This window comes from Patagioenas fasciata, chromosome 9 (assembly GCF_037038585.1).
Source record: "Patagioenas fasciata isolate bPatFas1 chromosome 9, bPatFas1.hap1, whole genome shotgun sequence".
NCBI classification, from domain to species: Eukaryota; Metazoa; Chordata; class Aves; order Columbiformes; family Columbidae; genus Patagioenas; species Patagioenas fasciata.
In genome coordinates, this window is record NC_092528.1 from 4,908,871 (window position 1) to 4,928,186 (window position 19,316).

Here is a 19,316-nt window from a genome sequence, read left to right on the forward strand (position 1 = left end):
AGGAGGCGGCCAAGGGCAGAGTCCAGGCAGCAGGGGAAGCACTGAGCCACATGGTCAGGGTCCACGGGGACACTGGACACTGCTGGCACGGGATGCGCTGCGCCGCGGTGCTGGGTGCTGCACAGGCAACCTCCACTGCTCCTCTCCTCCGTGCTCGGCTCCTGGGGGCGGCAAGGCACACCATGGCCACCAACCTGCTCCACGTGCCCAAACCCCAGGGGCTGCTTCGGCCCCTGGTTGTGCCAGAGAGGCTGCTGCTCGGGCCGGGGCCCAGCAATGTGCCCCCCCGCATCCTGGCTGCAGGTGGCCAGCAGCTCCTGGGCCACATGCACCCCGAGGTGCTGCAGGTGAGCTGCCCTGGCCCAGCCTTCCTCCTCTGCCCTCCTCTCCCTCACCCTCAACGAGGGGTTGGGATAGCTCTGCCTGGGCAGAGGGCAATAGCAGTGCCAGCTGGGCCCCTGCTGCCGCAGGTGATGGATGAGATCAAGGCGGGCATTCAGTACGCCTTCCAGACACAAAACCGGTTGACCCTGGCCATCAGTGGCACCGGCCACTGTGCCATGGAAGCTGCCCTCCTCAACCTCCTGGAGCATGGTGACACTGCGCTGGTGGCTGTCAACGGCATCTGGGGACAACGCGCCGCCGACATTGCCAGGAGGTTGGGTATGCTGGGGACAGCCAGATGGCAATGGTGGGGCTTGAGGGGGGGATGCCAGAATGTGACCCTTGACTTGCTGCCCCCATCCTGGTGGCAGTGACTGGTGACACAACTTCTGCAGCTAGAGAGAGCTCCAGATTTTCTCCAGAGTGACTTCTCTCCACTTACGGTGGTTTATGGCTTTTCCACTGGGCAAACTCACAGGAGCCCAGACCCTTGTGGGTGGCTGCGCTCCTGGTTCATGCATGAGCGATTCCCCCTTGGCGCAGGTGGCTGCCCAGCGAGACCCATGCCCAAACCTCACTCTCCCTCTGCCCAAACCCCTCTCAGGAGCCATTGTCCGTGAGCTGTGGAAGCCGCCGGGTGAGTACTTCACCCCACAGGACATCGAGGAGGTGAGTGCTGGCCACAGTGCAGGGCAGGGGGTGTGAGACACCCCAGGAGCCGTCACCTTCCCCTCTGTTCCACGCAGGGCCTGGTGCGGCACAAGCCCTTGGTGCTCTTCATCACCCATGGCGAGTCCTCAACGGGAGTGCTGCAGCCGCTGGAGGGGCTGGGCGAGCTGTGCCACCGGTCAGTGCACAGCGGGCACCTGCAGGTGCTGGTGGTACCCCAAGGTCACCGCTGGGGACTGGGACATGGGGACTTGCATGCCTGGGCTCTCCTCTGCCTCTGTTATGCTGCAAGTGGTTGGTGCCAGTGAGACACACGACCTTGGTGTGACCAGGTTGCCAGAGCTGGAGGAAGTGAGGTGGCAGGAGGAGGTGGCAGGGACACCAGGCTGAGCTCTGTCCTCCCACAGGCATGGTTGCCTGCTGCTTGTGGACGCGGTGGCTTCGCTTGGGGGAGCCCCTATCTTCATGGACCAGCAGGGTGAGAGCCACAGTGCCATGACAGACACCCAGGGGACAAGGGGGCTTTACACCTGGGCCAAGGAGGGAGGGCAGTGGGATCAGCCCCACCACCCACATTTTGGGTTGGCAGCACTAGAAACTGGTCTAGCTGCAGCCAGAGAGCCTAATTCCTGCAGGGCACCATCAGCAGCACCAGGGTGTCCCCTAAAGCTGGCCAAACACAAGTAGGACCTGCAGCGTGTGCCACCCTGTGCTTCCCATCTGCTGCTTGCAGCTGGGCTGGGGAGGCTCAGTGTGTCCTCACTCAGAGCCCCCAGTTCTTAAGGAGCTTCCTCTCCTCTCGGGCAGAGATCGACGTCCTATACTCGGGGTCTCAGAAAGTCCTCAACGCCCCCCCTGGCAGCGCGCCCATCTCATTCAGCGAGCGAGCCAGGTAAGGGCAGCCAGGTCCCACTATGGGGAAAAGGCAATGTCACCCCACCCCCGGCTTTGCCAGCTCTCTGCTCCTGCCCCACTCTGGGGAGCTCACCCAGCAGCAGCTCTATGGGGTTGGAGCCTAACCAGTCCCTGGGCAGCGATGGGCACTGGAGCCAAGCTTGGCACTTTTTTTGGGTGGACCCCACCCTGGAGCTGGCAGGGTCAAGATCCAGCTCCACCGCTGCACTCTACTTCTCCAGGGAGAAGATACTGAGGAGGAAGACTCAGCCTTTGTCCTTCTACCTGGACATGGGCTGGCTGGCAAACTACTGGGGCTGCGATGGTGAGCCACGAAGGTGAGGGCCGGCTGTCCCAGGACACATGGATGCAGTCGCCTCCTCTGCAGACTTCACCCTGTTTCGGGGCCTGCCCACCCTGCGATGCTCAGGCCCTGTCTCCCCATTGCCCTGCTGGCTGGTCACAAAGAGGCCCTGGGGAATTTGCAACCCCTCTGCACTGGCTGCAGGGGAGGGAGCACACCCCACCCCGCTCCCCCATCGCTGCGAGCTCTGACAAATGCACCCAGCTGCCCCTTGGGTTTTGCAGGTACCACCACACAGCACCAATCAACAGCTTCTTCAGCCTGCGCGAAGGCTTGGCCATGCTGGTGGAGCTGGTGAGCGGTGCCAGGCAGGCAGGGGGGCACCGGCAGTGCTGGTGGGGCTTGGGGGAGTGGTGGGTGCCAGGAGGTTGCAGGGATCTTCTGTGTCCTCCTCTCTGCCCACAGGGTCTGGAGAGCTCGTGGGAACGCCACCGGGCCAACTGTGCCCAGCTGTGCCAGGGTCTGCGGGACTTGGGGCTTGAGCTCTTCGTGAAGGAGGAGGTGGGTGTGGGGCGAGCCCACCACCATGGTGTGAGGGCAGGGTGAGAACACGGCTGTGTGAGGACATGGCCGTGTGTGGCTGGAGATGGGCTTGGGTGAGTTTTGATGCTGCAGAAAAAACTCAACCTCCAGTGATACTCTCTTGGCAGGGTGACAGGCTCACCAGGGGACACGGCCACAGGCAGGAAGCTGCATATTTACCCAGTTTCTCTCTTCCCCAGAAGGCAAGACTTCCCACCATCACCACTGTCAGGGTGCCCAAGGGCTACGACTGGAAGGAGATCACAGCCTTTCTCATGGAGAACCATGCCATCGAGATCGCCGGGGGCCTGGGCCCCTCAGTGGGCAAGGTGGGCAGCATCTTCCCCCTCCAGCAGCCCCTGGCTGTGCAGCAAAGGCAACTGCAGCCACATCCATCAGTAGCACATCCCACGATTAACTTGGTGCTCTCTGACTGCAAACAGCAAACACACACTGGATGCAGCCCATCACCTGCAGCAATGCATAGTGGCTCCTAACCACACACAACTGACGAACGTAATTGAATAACGGCACATATAATTAGCAGAGTGACACATCTTTTGGGGAACCATGTGTCGAACAGGAGCAAGCGGGGAGTTGGGCACATGCATTCATGCCTGGCTGTACACGTGGCCACTCCCCGCACACCCCCTGCTCTATGCCGGAGCCTGCACTCTGCCACTGGCCACTCTGCCCAGAGGGAGATGGTGCTGAGGCACAGCCGCAAAGGTGGGTGCTGCAGGGAGATGCTCGCCCTTGTCCTCTCAGGTCCTGCGAATCGGCCTCATGGGCTGCAACTCAACCAGCAGCAATGTGGACCGTGTGCTGCATGGCCTGCGAGACGCCCTCAGACGCTGCCACCGCAGCCAGCTGTGAGCACCCCTGCAAAGGGGGTGTCCAGGCGAGGCGGCGCGGCACTGCCCCCCGTGCCTGGCTGCAGGGAGCTGGCACACAGAGTGGCTGCGCCGCCTCCCCGGAGTGCTGGCAGGAAACACTGCAACACCCAGCAACCCAAGCCAGAGGAGGAAAGAGATGTGGAGGTGAGGGCTGCAGCTCAGCAGACGTGGGACATGGCTCACAAACCCTTCTCCCTGGCCCCATACAAGGTCACTCCTCACCCTGATGGCCTGCCCCCCCAGCTGCTCCCTTACCCCTGCCCCCAGGACATGGCACTCCACTGTAAGCTGACACAAGGGCTGGATGCAGAATTCGACTGCAGGTCCCTTCCTTTCCCTTCCCACCACTATCACCCTTGGCCATCCCCGCACCACCCCCAGCTGTGCAGGACACCAGCCATCCCCCCCTGATTAGGTACCCTGGGATGAAACATCCACCCCAGTGCCCAGCTCTACCAGGGGAGCTGAGAGGGTGTCCATCCTCACCCAGCTGCAGCAGATGTGCACTTGCCCTCCCCAGTACCATCTTCCCTCAATAAAGCAACATGGCAGTGTGCTGTTCCCTGGTCCTGTAGCTTGCCTTGCACCCCCTTGAGTTTTGAGGCACCCGGATGGGGTGGCAGCGGGGTCCTACTCAGCTTTGCTGGGGGATTTCTTGCCGGATCTTGGAGAGGAGCTGGGACATTGCTGAGTGGCGCACGCCATCCTGGAGCCGGTACACCTGGAACTAAGCAGAGGCAGACGGGGAGTGAGGGGAGAGGGGTCCAGCTCTGCTCGAGCCCCACAACCCAACATCGCCTGTTGCCCTTTGGTGTTGGACAGCACATGCCCATGGCTCACAAGGGCCACAAGGGCTCTGGAGGGCAAATTCCAGCACATCCTGAGCTGCCCAGCCCTGGTGGTTTCTGGCACTGCTGCGGTCTGCCTCACGAGATCAGCTGAGCATCTCTGGTCCCAGTTACCTGGCTGAGCAGGATGTCAAAATAGGCTGTGTCCCAGTAGGACCCGTCCTCAGCAGGGAGCTGTAAGAGGGCTTGAGTTCTGGGGTCTGCCTTCCAGCCCTCGGTGTGCACAGGGAGGTCAAAATGGAAGTGGAGAAAGCGTTGGGGGTCCCAGGCAAAGCTTTCCACTTTAGGGTAGAGGGAGGTGAAGTCTGGGCGGTCTCCTTGGAAGAGGTTCTCCTCCGGGTACAGGAAGTGGGGCAGGCGCTGGGTGGCCAGGCAGCGGAGGAGGATCACCAAGAGCCTGTAGACGGAGCCTTCCAGGTCCTGCCAGTCCTCTGGGGAGGGGAACAACTCCGTGCTCCACAGTAGCACCATCTGTGGGGAGGGAGGGGAGTGTGTAGGATCAGACACTTGCTGCAAAGGCTGTGCCTCCACAGCCTGCATGTCACTGCACAACCACCCGTGGGGCTGAGCCCCACTGCCATCACATCCTCAGCAGCTTAGGACTGCACAGGTGCTCAGAGCTGCTGCTTCGGCTGCTGACGGTGCGGTCAATGCCCCACCACCCCTCAGTTTTGAACCTTTGCTTCACTCCCCAAAGAGCTCCCATCTCAGCTCCAAGGCAGGTCCCAGCTCTGCAGCAGCTTCGAAACAACATGTCCAAGCTTTCCACATAGCAATAGTAAAAATCCTTGCTTGTGGTTTCCACCAGCCGTTGGCAAGGCAGGTGAAACCCCAGCAACTGCCATGCCAGCTTCTTCAGCACTGTGCTGGCTAACAGCCCAGCATGGATGCCTTTAGGTGACATGGTGTAATAGGCATGGCACACAGTGGGCTGGAGCAGACAGTGCTTTTGTGAAGGACAGATGCCCTTTAAAAAAAAAAAAAAAGAAAGAAAGAAAAATCAAAGAAAGCAACATAAAGCAAAACCCACAGGACCTGGGGTTACTTGGAGCTCGAGCTGTTCTCTCAGCAGAAGACACCTTGGCCTCTTTCTCCACCCTGGCCTGGAGAGCCGCCACACGGCAGCACCCACCTGGGTTGTGCCACCAGGTGCTGTCTCCAGCACGGCCCCTTTCCCAGCCGACATCACCAGCTGGCATTGGTCCAGAGTGCTGGAAACAGGTTGGGTAGGGAGTGAAGGAGGATTTTCTTGGAGGAAACACCACCCTCAGCTCTGCACTGGCACCTCCCAGCATGCCAGGGCACAGGGCAACGGGTGGCACGGCAGGCACAGCAGTGCAATCCCCAGCATGGCCCCTGCAGACACCAGCGGCCAGTGCCCGGGGATGCCTGGCATGTTGGCACAGAGTCCCAGCTCTTAATGCTCAGGGTGTTTAAGGCTGGACATTGCTGGTTCAATCCAGCAAGTGCCTGCTGTTTGACAAGAAGAAAGACCTAGCCCCTCTGATCATGGTCAGCAGCATTTGTCCTTCCCAGACACAGCCATGGGCTGCTGCTTCCCAAAGCACTGTAGGCACTTGGGTTTGTTGTTTGGGATCTTCTTCCAGCAGTGACTTGGCCAGGGTGGTATACAGGGAAGCAGCCTTGGCTCTGCCTGCCCCAGGAACTGCTGTCCCACCAGCAGAACCTACATACCTTCAGGTGCTTGAAGGTGAGACCACCTTTCCCAGCTTCCTCTCCCCAGTCTTGGCTCTGCCTGCCCCAGGAACTGCTGTCCCACCAGCAGAACCTACATACCTTCAGGTGCTTGAAGGTGAGACCACCTTTCCCAGCTTCCTCTCCCCAGTCTTGGCTGCGTATCTGATTGAGCACGCGAAGGCTGTCCAGACGAGGTCCCTTCAGCATGTCCACTGCCTGGAGCAGCTTCAGGATGGGAAGGTGAGAGGAGGATCTGGCGAGAGAAAGTGGGTTCCAGTGACAAGGAGGATGGATACGCAGCTCCTTCCTAGCTGGGGAGAAGATACCAGCAACGACCTAGCATGTATGGGGATTCCTGCCGGACACCCACACAGCATCCTGGATCCATCTCCCACACCTGCATCTGTCAAAGAGGCACTGGGGAGATTTGCAGTGTGATGGGGATGGTGCTGAGCAGCTCCTGCCTCCCTGGGAGGGACAAGAGGGGAGGCAAAGTGGGGTTGTAGTTCCCTACATGCAGCAGAGAGGGCTGCAGGCTGCCCTGGAGGAGAGGCTGGATGGGACCTCAAGGAGTGGCCAAGCATCTGGCTGGACCACATTGTGCCCAAAATAAGCCTGAGCTGGTCCAGCTGGATGCTCAGCCCCTCCTTGGGGCCGGGTGGCTGAGCTGGCAGGGAGGATGCGTGTCATGCAGTCCCACTCCCTCCCACAGCCCGCCCGGGGCAGCACCTCGTCACCATGCTGCTGCCAGGTGCCCAGGCTCGCTCCTGAAGTGGAGCAGGGATCTGAGAGCTGCCATGTGGCCAGGGTTCAATCTGATAGCTGTTTCCTCAGTTGCATTCCTCCCCCGCTCCCTGAGCTGCCCGAAATTTGGCTGAGGTTTTTCCTCCAGCACAGGGCGGCAGGTTTGAGCAGCACAAGGGAGTGACTTCACCCACTGGTTGACATGTCCCTCCACTTTCCCATCCCCTTTTTGCCTACACCCAGCAGTGACGCCAGCCAGGTGGGATCCCCAGGGCAGGGTTGCCCCACTATGTGTGCAGCCAAGCTGCTCACCTCCAGCAGTGGGGAGAGGCCGGGACGAAGTGGGCCTCTTGGGTGGCCTTCCGGAGGCTGCCTGCAGGGAAGCCCCTGTCACTCAGCCGCCCCTTGAGCCGCAGTGGCTCCTGCCACTTCCTCACCACAGGGACGATGTCAAAGCGAAGAGTCTTCCAGCCGCCGCAGATCAGCAGCGAGAGCTCCATAGCATCTTCCCGCAGATTTTCAGCGCTGACATCACCTAGGTGCGGAGGGTTTGGCCGCGGTTAGGGGTTCACCACAGCCAGTCCCACAAGCCGAACCAGGTACGTGCCACAACGCCCATGGGCACGTCCCGCCCCACTCAACTCATCCCCTTCCAATGCTGCGGTTTGGCTGCGGTTCCCTGTTGAAAGCCGCTCTCCAAGCACTGCTGGGGTGATTTTCAGGAAGGAGCATCGCTCCAGCCAGGCCCAGGGCCAGGTCAGGGGTGTGGGCACTGCAGGAAGCCTTGAGCAGCTGAGCAGGGCCGTACTGCTGGGTGGCTGAACGGTGCCAAGAAAAACAACATGATCCAAGAGGAATGGACCAGGAAAGGTCTCAGGTTGTGGGGGCAGAGGAAGATGAAGGGCTCTGGTTTGGCTGGGGAGGAAGGAGGGAATGGTGGGCTTGCTGGGGCTGGGTTAAGAGACTTTCAGACCTGCTGGTCCTCTCACATCACCTTTCCATCAGGGCTGAGATTTACTTCAAAAAGCACCTTTGGAGATGGAAATGCATGAAGAAGCTGCTAGGGCCCCTACAGGCATTCCCAGGGTCCTTTCCCCATCCTGTCATTCCCAGGGACGTTGCTCCTAGCTGAGGCCCGTGTGTGCGCAGTGTCAGACCCGTGCCCAAGGGGCCTGGTCCAGACCTGATGTGCCTCCAGCTCACCCTCCAAACAGCCTCCTCCAGAGTGAAGGACACTCAGAGGCCAGAAGAGACGGGGGGAACACAGTTAGGGTGAGCCAAGCATGCCAAATCCCTGAGTGAACCCTTTCTGGGGACTCACAACAGAATCCCAGAATGTCAGGGACTGGAAGGGCCCTGGAAAGCTCATCCAGTGCAATCCCCCCATGGAGCAGGAACACCCAGCTGAGGTTCCACAGGAAGGTGTCCAGGCGGGTTTGAATGTCTGCACAGAAGGAGACTCCACAACCTCCCTGGGCAGCCTGGGCCAGGCTCTGACACCCTCACCCCAAACAAGTTTCTTCTCAAGTTTAAGTGGAACCCCCTGTGTTTCAGTTTGCACCCATTGCCCCTTGTCCTATCAGTGGTTGTCTCCAAGAAGAGCTCCTCAGTCTCCTCTTCTCCAGCTCCAGAGCCCCAGCTCCCTCAGCCTTTCCTCACATGGGAGATGCTCCACTCCCTTCAGCATCTTCACCCAGAGGAGTGGGTGAACCCCGTGTGGTCCTGCCACCCACCATGGAGGCTGCCATCAGCCCAGGGTGAAGATGCCTGAGGATGATTCTGCTGCTGCGGGATGGCAGCGAGTGGTTTGCATCTCCCCTTCATTAGCTGAGGGCAAAGCTTGTCCCAGCACACGGAAGGGCGCTGGCTCGCTGGTGCAGTCTTTGGGCCATAGGGACACAGGCGCCAGCCCGTTTGCGCAGGGACCGGCACCCAGCTGGGCTCCCCAGCCGCACTGCGGGCAGCTGCGGCAGTGCCCCGCTGGCATACGCACCTGGCTGCAGCAGGAAGCGACGCTGGCACTGCACGATGGCCGAAACAAGAAGCTCTTTCAGGTGCTGGAGGACTTTGCCTGGAGCCAGGCACCTCACACCGCCTCCCTGCTCCATCACACCCACAGTGCTGGTCCAGACCTCCAAGTCGGTCCCTGGAGAGGGCACTTCCAGATAGCAGGTGCCCAGCCCTGAATGGTTCCCGGCTGGGGAGTCCCCAGGCTGGCACGCCAACACCCGCAGGGCATCGCCATCGATCCGCAGGGGAACCTCCACGGTGACAGCATCCTCAGAGGAACAGAGAGCAAACTCAAAGGCTTCCAGGTTCCTGGCATAGTCCACAAGGAAGCGGGGCTCCAGGGCATGCACACCTTCCAGCAGGGTCAGCAGGATGTCCTCAGCCCTCTGGAAATGCTCCAGCCGCTGCCTCTCACGGGACACAATCACACCGAGGCAGCTGTGCCAGCGGGAAGCGCTGCCTGCCATGGCAGCCCTGCAGCCATCCCAAGCCTGCTGCAAGCAGGAGTGAAAATATGTGGGCAGGGCGGGCAGGGCTGGGAGCCGCGCGGAGTGGGTGGAGGGAAGCTGGAGCTGGGCGTCAGCAAGCATCGCTGGGCAAGAGCCAGGGAGAGGTGTCAGGAGCACCGTGTCCCCAAGGGCAGACCCAGGGCAGGGGACCAGGTCACACCGTGGCCCTCCTGTCAACCCAGAAAGATGACAAGGGATGCTCAACCAGCCGGTCACAGCAGGACAATGCTGCAGGCCCCTGCGCCGCTCCCAGCGCCAGGGCTGCGTGCCGGCGGTGCCACCTCACAGCCGGCGCCAGATGAAGGTGAACCGCCGCCCTCCAGCCCTGGCTTGGCTCGGCTCGGCAGGCACAGCTGCCTGGGACTGCCGGGGCAGGTCTGGTCCCAGCTTGTGCTGCGCCCACGGGAGCTGGGAGCAGGATCCCGTGCCTGGCCACGCTGGGGGGCCATGGGGGGGCTATGGGGGGGCTATGGGACACCACACCCGCCATGCCGGTGCTCGGCTCAGCCCGCACCTCCATCAAGCTCAGACTCAAGCCGGGCAGATGCGCGCCAGGCCGCGCCCCGCACGCAGGCCGCGCCCCGCACGCAGGCCGCGCCCCGCACGCAGGCCGCGCCCCGCACGCAGGCCGCGCCCCGCACGCAGGCCGCGCCCCGCACGCAGGCCGCGCCCCGCACGCAGGCCGCGCCCCGCACGCAGGCCGCGCCCCGCACGCAGGCCGCGCCCCGCACGCAGGCCGCGCCCCGCACGCAGGCCGCGCCCCGCACGCAGGCCGCGCCCCGCACGCAGGCCGCGCCCCGCACGCAGGCCGCGCCCCGCACGCAGGCCGCGCCCCGCACGCAGGCCGCGCCCCGCACGCAGGCCGCGCCGTCCCCCTCCGCCCGAAGCGCGCAGCTGCGGTCGCCATGGCGACGGCGCGCCCACCCCCGTCACCCTCCCCGGCGGCATGGCTGACTCGTGACGGTACCGCTCGCCACGGGGAGGCCAGCAAACCGGCGCTTTCGGCCCCAAAACCCCTGGGCAGCGGGGCGGGAGAGGCCCGTGGCGGCAGGGGTGGCGTCCCTCAGCCTGGCTGTTGCCGGGGGGAGCAGATGCTGCGGAGGTGAGGGCTCGGTTTTGGGTCCGTGCTCCCGGCCGAGTGGTGTCTCAGCCTCCTTCTGCCTCCTGAGAGCTGCCTGGGGCAGACTTGGCCGCTGGGCTGCCCCCAGTTAAGACAGCTCCAGCCACAGCAGGGCAGAGCCTGCCGTTGGTTCTGCACAGCCTTTGTGGCTGTACCCTCATCTGCCCCCAGCCCTCCAGCATCGCCCACAGGTCCTACAGAGGGGTGTGCGTGCAAAGCCCTCACTGGGGCAGCTTCCCCAGCTTCATGGACCCTGCGCTGGAGCTCTCAATAGTTCCAGCCCATAGCAGAAAGCGAGGCTCTCCTAACAGGACAGCACAGTTCAGTAGTCCCAGGCTTTCCTACAAACCATTCCAGTCCTTGGTCTGAGCAAGGAAGGAAGGGAGGGCAGGAGACATCATGGCAGTGGGACCCCATGAGGGAAGGGGAGTCACAGCCAAGCGTGGGGTCCTGGCACTGGGGAGGGGAGAGAGACCCACAGGGCTCACAGCTGGTTCTCCCACCTGCTGTGGCTCAGGCTCTGCATGGCCCTTTTATATAGCCCAAGTGACCCCCTTGGGGTTGTTTCCAGTTTGTCCCCATGCCTCTTTCAGTCCCGAGTGGCTGAGGTGCCACCATCCAGGCAGGGGTCTGTCCCTCATGGCGATCTGTCCTTCCACCAGCTGAGCTCCAGGGAGCCAAGGCTGCTTTCCAGAAGGGGGCAGGGTCAGAACTTCAACCTGCAGAGCATGCTCATGCGCCTGCAGTATGAGCCACAGAGCTGAGCAGGAGCCTGCACCAGGCTCTTCACTGCTCGGAGGCTGATTATGCCCAGGGTTGTGAAGCCCCAACCAGATTTTAGAATCCTGACAGTGGGCTCTGTGTCTCCTCACCCAAGCCCTGCACTCCTGGTTTCACCCCACCTGAGCAGGAGGCCCTCAGTCCCCCACAGTGACTACTGTCCCTGCCAGGGCTGCATGTCCAGGTCAGCCTTGCTCTCCCCCATCATGCAGGGAGGACAAGCTGGCTGGTGTCTTCGTGAGGAGCCAAAAGCAGCAGGACTCCCTGCTGCTAAAGCAGATCTCCTGGGGGCTTCACGCTCCCCAACAAAGGGGTCTGGGCTCATCCTGGAGGATGTTGAGCCCAAGCCAGGCAGGAGAGACAACCACTCCAGGACCCAGTGCAGGGAAGAGAGGACAGAGAGCTGCAGGCCATACTTTCCTTGGCATGGTGCAGCATGGCTCCCTGCTGGCAGGGTTGCTGCCTACCTTAGGAGCATCACTTTGTCACAGATTGTGTCCCTGTTGTGGCAGCAGCCATGTGAGTCCTTCAGGGTGGGGAGACGAGTCAGTTCCCCTGAGCAGCTTGGTGCTGGTGGGGGAGTGGTAGCCCCCTTGGCAGGGTGCTGGCTGATCCCGCAGCACAACCCTGGCATCCTGCTGCCATCACTGCCAGAGCACTGGTTCTGGGAGGAGCGAGTGCCAAGCGAACCCCCCAGGCTTTGTCACCTGCACTTGCCAGACCTCTGGGTGCCACTGTTGAGAGGTGGATGCTGCAAAATGCTGCCCTCTGCCCCTTCCCACAGGCTGGGCCCTTCCCTGTTCCCCTTCCTATTTTTCCCTTCCTCTTTCCCCATCCTCCTTCCCCTTCTCTTTTTCCCCTTCCCTTTCCCCTCTCTCCCTTCCCCTTCCCCTTCATTCTTCCCCTTCCTCTTCCCCTTGCCTTTCCCCTCCCTCCTTCCTCTTTCCCTTTCCTTCTTCATCCTTTCTCCTTTCCCATTCCCTTTTCCCGTTCTTCCTTTCCCTTTCCCCTTTCCCCTTCTCCCTTTCCCTTTCCTTTTCCTTTCCCTTTCAATTTCGTTTTCCCCTTCCCTTTCCTTTTCCTTTCCCTTTCAATTTCGTTTTCCCCTTCCCTTTCCTTTTCCCTTTCCCTTTCCCATTCGCCTTTCCCATTTCCCATTCTTCCTTTCCCCTTCCCTTTCCTCCTGCCCTGTCCCCCAGGCAAGGCCCCAGGAGCAGCCCTGGGGGAGCAGTTACCCCCACAGGCAGCAGCCCTGCTGCAGGCATAGCAGGAGGAGGAAGAGCTGGCCAGGGAGAGGTGCCGGCTGGCAGCACAGCTGGTGATGCAGCTGGTGACACAGCTGGGACGGGTGGGAGCAGCTGGAGACCCCCTGAGATGGGGGCAGCTGGGGGCAGGGGGTGCTGGGATGCAAAGGAGGGTCTGTCTCGAAGCAGGGGGACAGTCACCAAGGCCATGCAGGCAGCTCGGCGGTGAGCGTGGCCCTGCCTGTACTTTGCCTGCTGGGGGGAGGTTGGTCAACACTGTGACCTTTACCTGGGGGCAGTGAAGCGTGTGGCCACCCCGTGCCCGCGGGCATCCCTCTGGGCACCAGAGGAGGCAAAGGCAGATGCCACCAAGCAGGAGGGAAAGGGGCTGGTGCAGGTAGGGGCAGTGAGGCTGTGTCCCAGGGAAGCAGCAGAAGCTCTGTGCAGAGCATGGGAGGGTTGGGCCCTGCGCTGGGCTGTGCGCTGTGTGCGGGCGAGCGGCACCTCCTGGCACGGCACAGGGCTGGGCGTTCGGGGCAGCGCCAGAATGACAAACCATACCTGGTGGTAGTCTCAAACACAGCACAGCACCGCTGGAGGCAAGACACGGGAACATTTCCTGGCAAGAAGGTCAGCTGGGCCATGGAAGACATGGCCAGAGTGCACGGTGCTTGGTCTGGACCAGGCACCGGGAGGCTGGCGGGGAACAGTCTGGCACTGGCAAAAGGGCTGGGCTGAATGAGCTAATCGCTCATTTTCCATCCCAGCATTTTATGGTTCTATGAATTTTCTCTCCGTTAGAAACGGGAGAGAGGAAACAACCCCAAAATAAAGGCAAGAATAAACGAGAGAGAGCAAAAAATGCAGGGGCACGGGAGCACTCGCCATGTCAGGGGCGGGTGATGGCCATAGCGAGCCCCCAGTGTCCCTCACCCAGCTTGCCCCTCTGTAGGACACAATGTGTGGTGTCACTGCCAACCCTGGGGACCCAGCATGATGCCATTGTCACCCAGGAGAAAGACATCAGGGGTTTGAGCTGGAGCGTGAAGGAGCTGACGGTGGACAGGGAGACCAGGATCCAGGAGGTGGGTGATGCTCTGCCTGGCGCCCCAGCTCCACACTGGCCCCAGCACCGGCACCTCTGCACCCCATGAGCCTCCAGCCCAGAGCAGCACTGCCCCTGGCAAAACGGCTGAGATGGGAAGGGGGGAAGCAGCCAGGAGAGGTAGAGTGGGAGAGTAATTTAACATGACAGGCTGTTTATTTTGGCAAAAAGGGTTTCTTTTCAACAGATTTCAAAGCATGGCCCCACGGCTGGGGGGGGACCACACAGAGGAGCTGGAGAGCAGGGGTGCAAGGGGGGGTTCGATGGAGCACCTGGACTGAGAGAAGCGGAGACGACCCCCCTGCCTGCTTGTCCCTGGGGAAGTGGTGAGGTTCACGGCCCTGGGTGTGCTCACATGCTCCGGCGGAGCCCCCCTCCCCAGGGTACCCCCACGGGTGCCCGTGCACTTCCGCACACACGTGCTGGCCTGCACATCCGTACACGTTCGCACGCTCCCCCTGCTCCTTCCTCTGGGCCAGGCCTCAGCTGGAGCCTTGGCTTCCTCCAGTGACATTTCAAAAGAGGTTGTTTATTAAAAAAAAAAAAAGTATCTAGGAAAGAAATAATTATTATAATCACATTAAGAGCTTTGGCTGTAAAAGCCCTGCGAGAGTGCAGGGAAGGAACCGAGGCTGCTAAGGGCAGGGAGCGCAGGGGGTGGTTTTCCTGCCTTGTGCTCTTTTTTCTTTTCAGTCCTGGTCCAACAACCCCCCCCCCGCCTTTTCCTCCCCTTTATCCTGGGAAATGAAAACAATTTATTTAATGATGGATCATCCCTTTCTCTGGTCACTGACCTTCTGGGTGAATTTCTGCTGAGCTCGGCGGAAAACAGGAGGCTGGGTTGTGGATCCCATCTGTGAGTGGGGGAGGGGAGGAGAGGGGGAGCCTGCCCTCATCCTTCCCCAAAACCACAGCAACCGTCCTGGGGAGCGCGATGGGGCTGGTGGGGAGGGTCCCCACAACAGCGGGGGCTTTTCTGCAGCCACTGTGCCTGCAGCCCCAACCACAGGGCTTTGCGAGCAGACATGGGGGGCTACAGCGGGCCCCAGAGCCCCCCACCCCATCCCCTTCACTCTCCGGGAGGCCCAACGGGGTTTCCCAGCACCCTCCGCCTCTTCCTGACCTGGCCTGGGGTGCCAGGGCTGGGTGCAGTGATGAGGTGGGAGCAGGGGGCAGAGGGGCAGTACCCAGGGTGGGAACGGGGTCGGAGGAGTGCGGTCTCTGTCCTGCTGGCAGCCATGTGTCCTCTTGCCGCCCAGTGGTGGGGTGACAAAAGGACTTTCTCAGCTCAGGGTGGCCACGGGAGGCATTTTTCAGACCTAGCCAGAGAAAAGGGCTCGGCGTGAGGCTGGGGACGAGGCCAGGGGCACATGTGCGGCTGCACAGGGCTCCCAGCAGCAATGTGCACCCTGCAGCAGGCGGTTTGGCACGTGGACAGTGCGGTGCTTGGTCAGGCTCTGCTCCCTGGGGAGAGGAAAGCTTGGAGGAGTGATGGGAAGGAGCAGGATCACACCAACCAGCCACCCTTTTTTGGGGGCCTTTCAGCACCCCGTGGTCATTGCCTCGGGGCCCCAGGGATGTGTGCAGCCCCGTGTCCCTCGTCAGTCTGACTCAACCCCGAGCTGACCTGTGAAGCAGGGATGGAGCAATCCAGTATCCAGCCCCCTCCCCTCTGGCCCTTCCTCTGCCATGGCCTGTTGCTCAAAGCATGGTTCTTGTAAAAATGCGTAAATATTTATACAAGAATAATTTAAAAAACATGGTCTGTCAAATAATCAAAGCAGCAGAACATCTGAGGAGCTTTGAGCTGGATTGGGAAATCCGGTGTTGCTTTCCGAAGGCACTCTGCGATGCTGGAGGTGCTTGTGGCTGCCCTAGCCCTGTGGGCTGCCGGGCTTGCCCATGTGGGTTTGCAGAAGGTATCAGGTTTTCGTTGATGTGGTTTGGGGACCGCGGTGGGCAGCTTTCACTTGTGTCAACTCAAGCCACCTGCTGCCAGGAGCCCCAGCTGGGGATGAGACTTCGCCAGCCTCACATCTTGGTTTCTGCACTGTCCACTGCATTGGGACCGTGACAGGAGCCGGAGAAATCCTTAAGGACTGCACCCTTGGTCTCCCCCGAGCTGTGTGGCAGGGCTGGGAGCTGGTGTGGGGAGTGACAGGGTGGCAGCTGAGCTGACAGGGTGGCCCCCATGCTGAGAGGTGTCAGAGGCATAGCATCCGTACCCCTCCGGACCTGGCAGCGCCCTCAGCGTTTCAAAAGTTTGGCTTTGCAGCAGTGGGACGAGAGCCTTGGGCCAGGGTTTCCCATAAGGAATGAGGTTTCTGTCTGCCTAAATGCTCCCGCATCTCTTTTTGCATTGGTGCCACAAGCTGCCAGCACAGCCATTGCCCCTGAGAAGCAGGGCACCCCTGAGAGGCAGGGCAACAGCCTTAAAACAGCAGCACCTGGTGACCCCCAGCCTCATCTCTTTCTCCTCACTCGGGACTCCCCTGGCTGGGCCAAGGCGGGGGGCACAGCTGCCGCTGAGCAATGACCCTGCCACCATCGTTCAGCCAACAAGCCTCGGCCATGCGGCTCAGGGGATCCCAGGGTGGTGGGGGCAGGCGAGGGGGGGGCAGAGGGGAAGACGTCCCCCAGTTCCCACGACGCTGCAAAGCTGGAGGGCAGAGGCGGACACTGCTGTGGGCTTGGGCAGCACAGCAGGAGCGGGAGCCTTGTGTTGCAGTCACCTCCATCCTCCTGGCCGCTCGCCAGCCCCTTCCCACTACCCACATTTTTGCGCGTGATTCGTGGTTTTGCATTCTTTCAACCTGGGCCAGATAACAAGTTCAAACTCCCTCATTAAAACCTTGTCTTGGCCCCAAAGACCCACACACCTCCCTGGGTTACCTGGCTGCTTCAGTGGTCCCAGGGAGGGGGCTCCGGGGCTGGTTTTCCCCCGCGGGAGGTGATGCTTGTGCCGTGCATGTGTTCAGCATCCGTGGGGAACGCTCTCTGCGCTTGGCCTAATTAGCTGGGAGGGAGGGGGAGAGCCAAATCCAAACCATGTGCTGACCTGCAGGCCCCTCCGCCCGAAAGCATCCGTGCTGAACACTCTCTGATCGTTAATAGCTCCTCGGGTCCTTTCTGCATGTCCTCCCCCAAACGCGCGGGGCCTGGCTAGGGGGTGGGTAGGGCTTTGTGCTCTTTCCCCATGGTTCTTCAGGGCTGCCTTTTGTGGGAGGCAGTGGGCAACCCCAGAGCTGTGAGTGGCAGCCGAGAGGAACCGGGAAACAACTGCCCACACACCTGGGCCAACCCTGGTGCTGTGGTGCTGGGGAGAGACAGGCTGGGGGTGGGCCGGCGGACCTCTGCCCCCACCCCTCGCTCCTGGTGACAGCATCTGCCTGTCCCTTTGGTGCAACCTGGCATGGGTGAGCTTGTCCCACCGAGTGAGCCGTGCCTGCCAGCCTCCTCAACCCACTTGCCAGGTCCCAGCTGCTGCTGGGACCGATGCCGAAGCGTTTTGCTGAGGAGCGTCCCCAGTTGTGGGTGCTGGGAAGGGCAGAGGAAGCCTGGGATACCCCCAAGACCAGCACGGTCCCCACCCCAGCATGACAGCCCCACCAAACGCACCCTGAGGTGGACGCGGTGGTCCCAGTGCCATGTTGGAGCCCACTGAGAAGCCGGACACCCTGAATGCAGCTGTGGGTGGAGAAAAGGGGCATTTGCTCCTTCAGAGGGAGCGGGTGGCAGCAGCCAGAGCTTGGCCAGATGGTGAGGGGAGAGGGCTGTTCCCCCAGCGCTCCTCCCAGCCTTCCCAGCACAGAGCCCGGCTCCAGCTCCTGGCCCAGAGGAAATGGCTGCTGGCTGTGGCCCACAGCTGTTTTCCCTGCTCAGTTTGCTGCTTCCAATTTAACGTCCTGGGGAGCTGGATTGAGACAATGCAGAGGGAGCGTTGCCGTGCTTTCCCGTGCAAAGCCTGCCTGGAAGAAAATCCTTCCCTTATGCTCGGCATGGCTGCCGGCACGGCTGCTCCCCCCGGCCTGGCCCGCCCGTCCCACAGAGGGAAAACCACCCGCAGAAACCTGGGATGGCCCCTGCGGGGATGTTCGCAGCAGGAGGGCAGGTTGGTGCCACCATGTCCCCTGGGAGCAGAGCTGACAAGGGGAGCCTGGCACGGCACAGCAGGGCTTTTGGGAGCAGGAGGGAGGCTCAACCGCAGGCACGGGCGCGGGGGGCTCACCCTCGCGTGTGCGAGGTGGTGGATGGCAACAGCCAGAAGACCGTCCCCCTGAGTTGCTCCCCAAAAGAGACGGCTCTTTGCTCGCAGCCCCGGAGCCATGCGTGGGCTGTGTGGAAGGGGTGGCAGTGCCCCTGTTGTGTCCCCCCCAGTGGTGTCCCCTGGGCCGGGGAAGGGCTGAGCAGCCTAATGCCTTCCAGAAGATCAGCTGTAAATGGCTGAGGACGGTAATTCATATCAAACTCATAAAGCCTTTATTAGTGTCTCAGGGGAGAAATCCGGATGCGGCCGTTTATTTATTTTGGATTTCGCCTTTTTTTTTTTTTCCCCCTCTGTTTCCTTTTAACATTTTCTTCCAGGAGATTCTTAAAGGGACAGGGACACCTCACTGTGTTTGGCAGCAGGGCCTGGCAGGGGCCTGCACCTCATTTGGTCCTGGAGCGCTGGTGCCAGCCAAGGTGCCCTGACATCTCAAGGAGTGAGGCAGGTCTTGGGGTCCAGCCTTGGGACCACTGCGGGTCGGGGCAGGTGCTGGCACTGCTGGGGGTGCCGTGCTGCCCCGGGGGTGTTTTGGAGCCCTGCAGCTTTGGCATGGGTGCTGCACCCCTGCTGCCCGCAATGTCGCTCCAGTGTCCAGCCCCACATCTCGGCCCTCCACCCCACACCTCAGTTTCCCCTGCTCCGCAGGGAGACAACGAGTCCTGCATCAATGCTGCTGCCGTCGGGGCAGCCAGCAGGGCGTGGGTAAAGAATCTGGGAGCACCCTCGCACCGATGGCAGAGCTGGGGCCCTGGTGAGGCAGACTTTCCATGGCAGTGTCCGCGGCTGGTCCTAACCTAGTCCCACTGTTGTTTGCTCCTCCACTTCGCTTTTTACATAATTTGTTCCTTGGCCCCTTGTCAGATGTACCTCGCAATCCTTACAGCAGAGGATATTTATGTAGCGGGGGTGTGGAATAACATGGAAAACCTCTGGAACTGAGGACTGGATCCTCACACCATGCCAGTGCCGTGGGCTGGTGACAACCCGCCCTGGTTTTGCCGGGCCCCTGGACAGGGCTGGATGGGGTTCTCCCTTGTGTCCCCCCCAGGTGCACCCATGCACCCTGGATGCGTGTGCTGCGGGGTAGGTTGGGTGCAGCCATGGGGGTGCTGGGAGGTGGGAGGGGATGGGGTCACGAGCCCCCAGGTCCAGCTGGATCCATCACCCCAGCACCTGCCCAGCCAGCATCCATTGTTCACTGTCAATTAACTGTCAAATCCCACGGGTGATTTCTAGCAGGGTCTCCCACGGGGCAGCCCCTG

The 19,316-nt window shown here is 61.4% G+C and overlaps 2 protein-coding genes across 3 annotated transcripts; one reads left to right on the forward strand and one right to left on the reverse strand.

The window, feature by feature from the left end:
• Positions 1-19: 19 nt before the first annotated feature.
• AGXT (alanine--glyoxylate aminotransferase) lies at positions 20-4,290 on the forward strand. 2 transcript variants are annotated; one of them, XM_065844567.2, is made up of 11 exons: positions 20-347; positions 471-663; positions 989-1,053; positions 1,131-1,231; positions 1,461-1,531; positions 1,861-1,945; positions 2,190-2,285; positions 2,536-2,605; positions 2,717-2,812; positions 3,034-3,162; positions 3,602-4,290. In XM_065844567.2, the coding sequence occupies exons 1-11, from the start codon at positions 51-53 to the stop codon at positions 3,707-3,709; spliced, it is 1,311 nt and encodes a 436-aa protein (XP_065700639.1). In that variant the 5' UTR covers positions 20-50; the 3' UTR covers positions 3,710-4,290. The 2 variants fall into 2 exon arrangements, with proteins under 2 accessions (XP_065700639.1, XP_065700640.1); XM_065844568.2 differs by having other exon boundaries at positions 3,037-3,162.
• MAB21L4 (mab-21 like 4) lies at positions 4,282-10,094 on the reverse strand. Its single transcript, XM_065844566.2, has 5 exons — positions 9,013-10,094; positions 7,332-7,554; positions 6,375-6,528; positions 4,692-5,048; positions 4,282-4,456 (listed from the first exon to the last, which is right to left on the reverse strand). The coding sequence occupies exons 1-5, from the start codon at positions 9,617-9,619 to the stop codon at positions 4,364-4,366; spliced, it is 1,434 nt and encodes a 477-aa protein (XP_065700638.1). The 5' UTR covers positions 9,620-10,094; the 3' UTR covers positions 4,282-4,363.
• Positions 10,095-19,316: the final 9,222 nt, after the last annotated feature.

Bases quoted from the DNA above. Each gene is read 5' to 3' on its own strand.
- MAB21L4 (XM_065844566.2), bottom strand. From the start codon at position 9,619: ATGCTTGCTGACGCCCAGCTCCAGCTTCCCTCCACCCACTCCGCGCGG. The intron at 7,555-9,012 runs GTGCGTATGCCA...CTCCGCACCTAG, and splicing joins TCGCTTCCTGCTGCAGCCAG to GTGATGTCAGCGCTGAAAAT. The intron at 5,049-6,374 runs GTATGTAGGTTC...CCCTCCCCACAG, and splicing joins TCACCTTCAAGCACCTGAAG to ATGGTGCTACTGTGGAGCAC.
- AGXT (XM_065844567.2), top strand. From the start codon at position 51: ATGGTCAGGGTCCACGGGGACACTGGACACTGCTGGCACGGGATGCGC. The intron at 1,232-1,460 runs GTCAGTGCACAG...GTCCTCCCACAG, and splicing joins CTGGGCGAGCTGTGCCACCG to GCATGGTTGCCTGCTGCTTG. The intron at 1,946-2,189 runs GTAAGGGCAGCC...CTACTTCTCCAG, and splicing joins TCATTCAGCGAGCGAGCCAG to GGAGAAGATACTGAGGAGGA.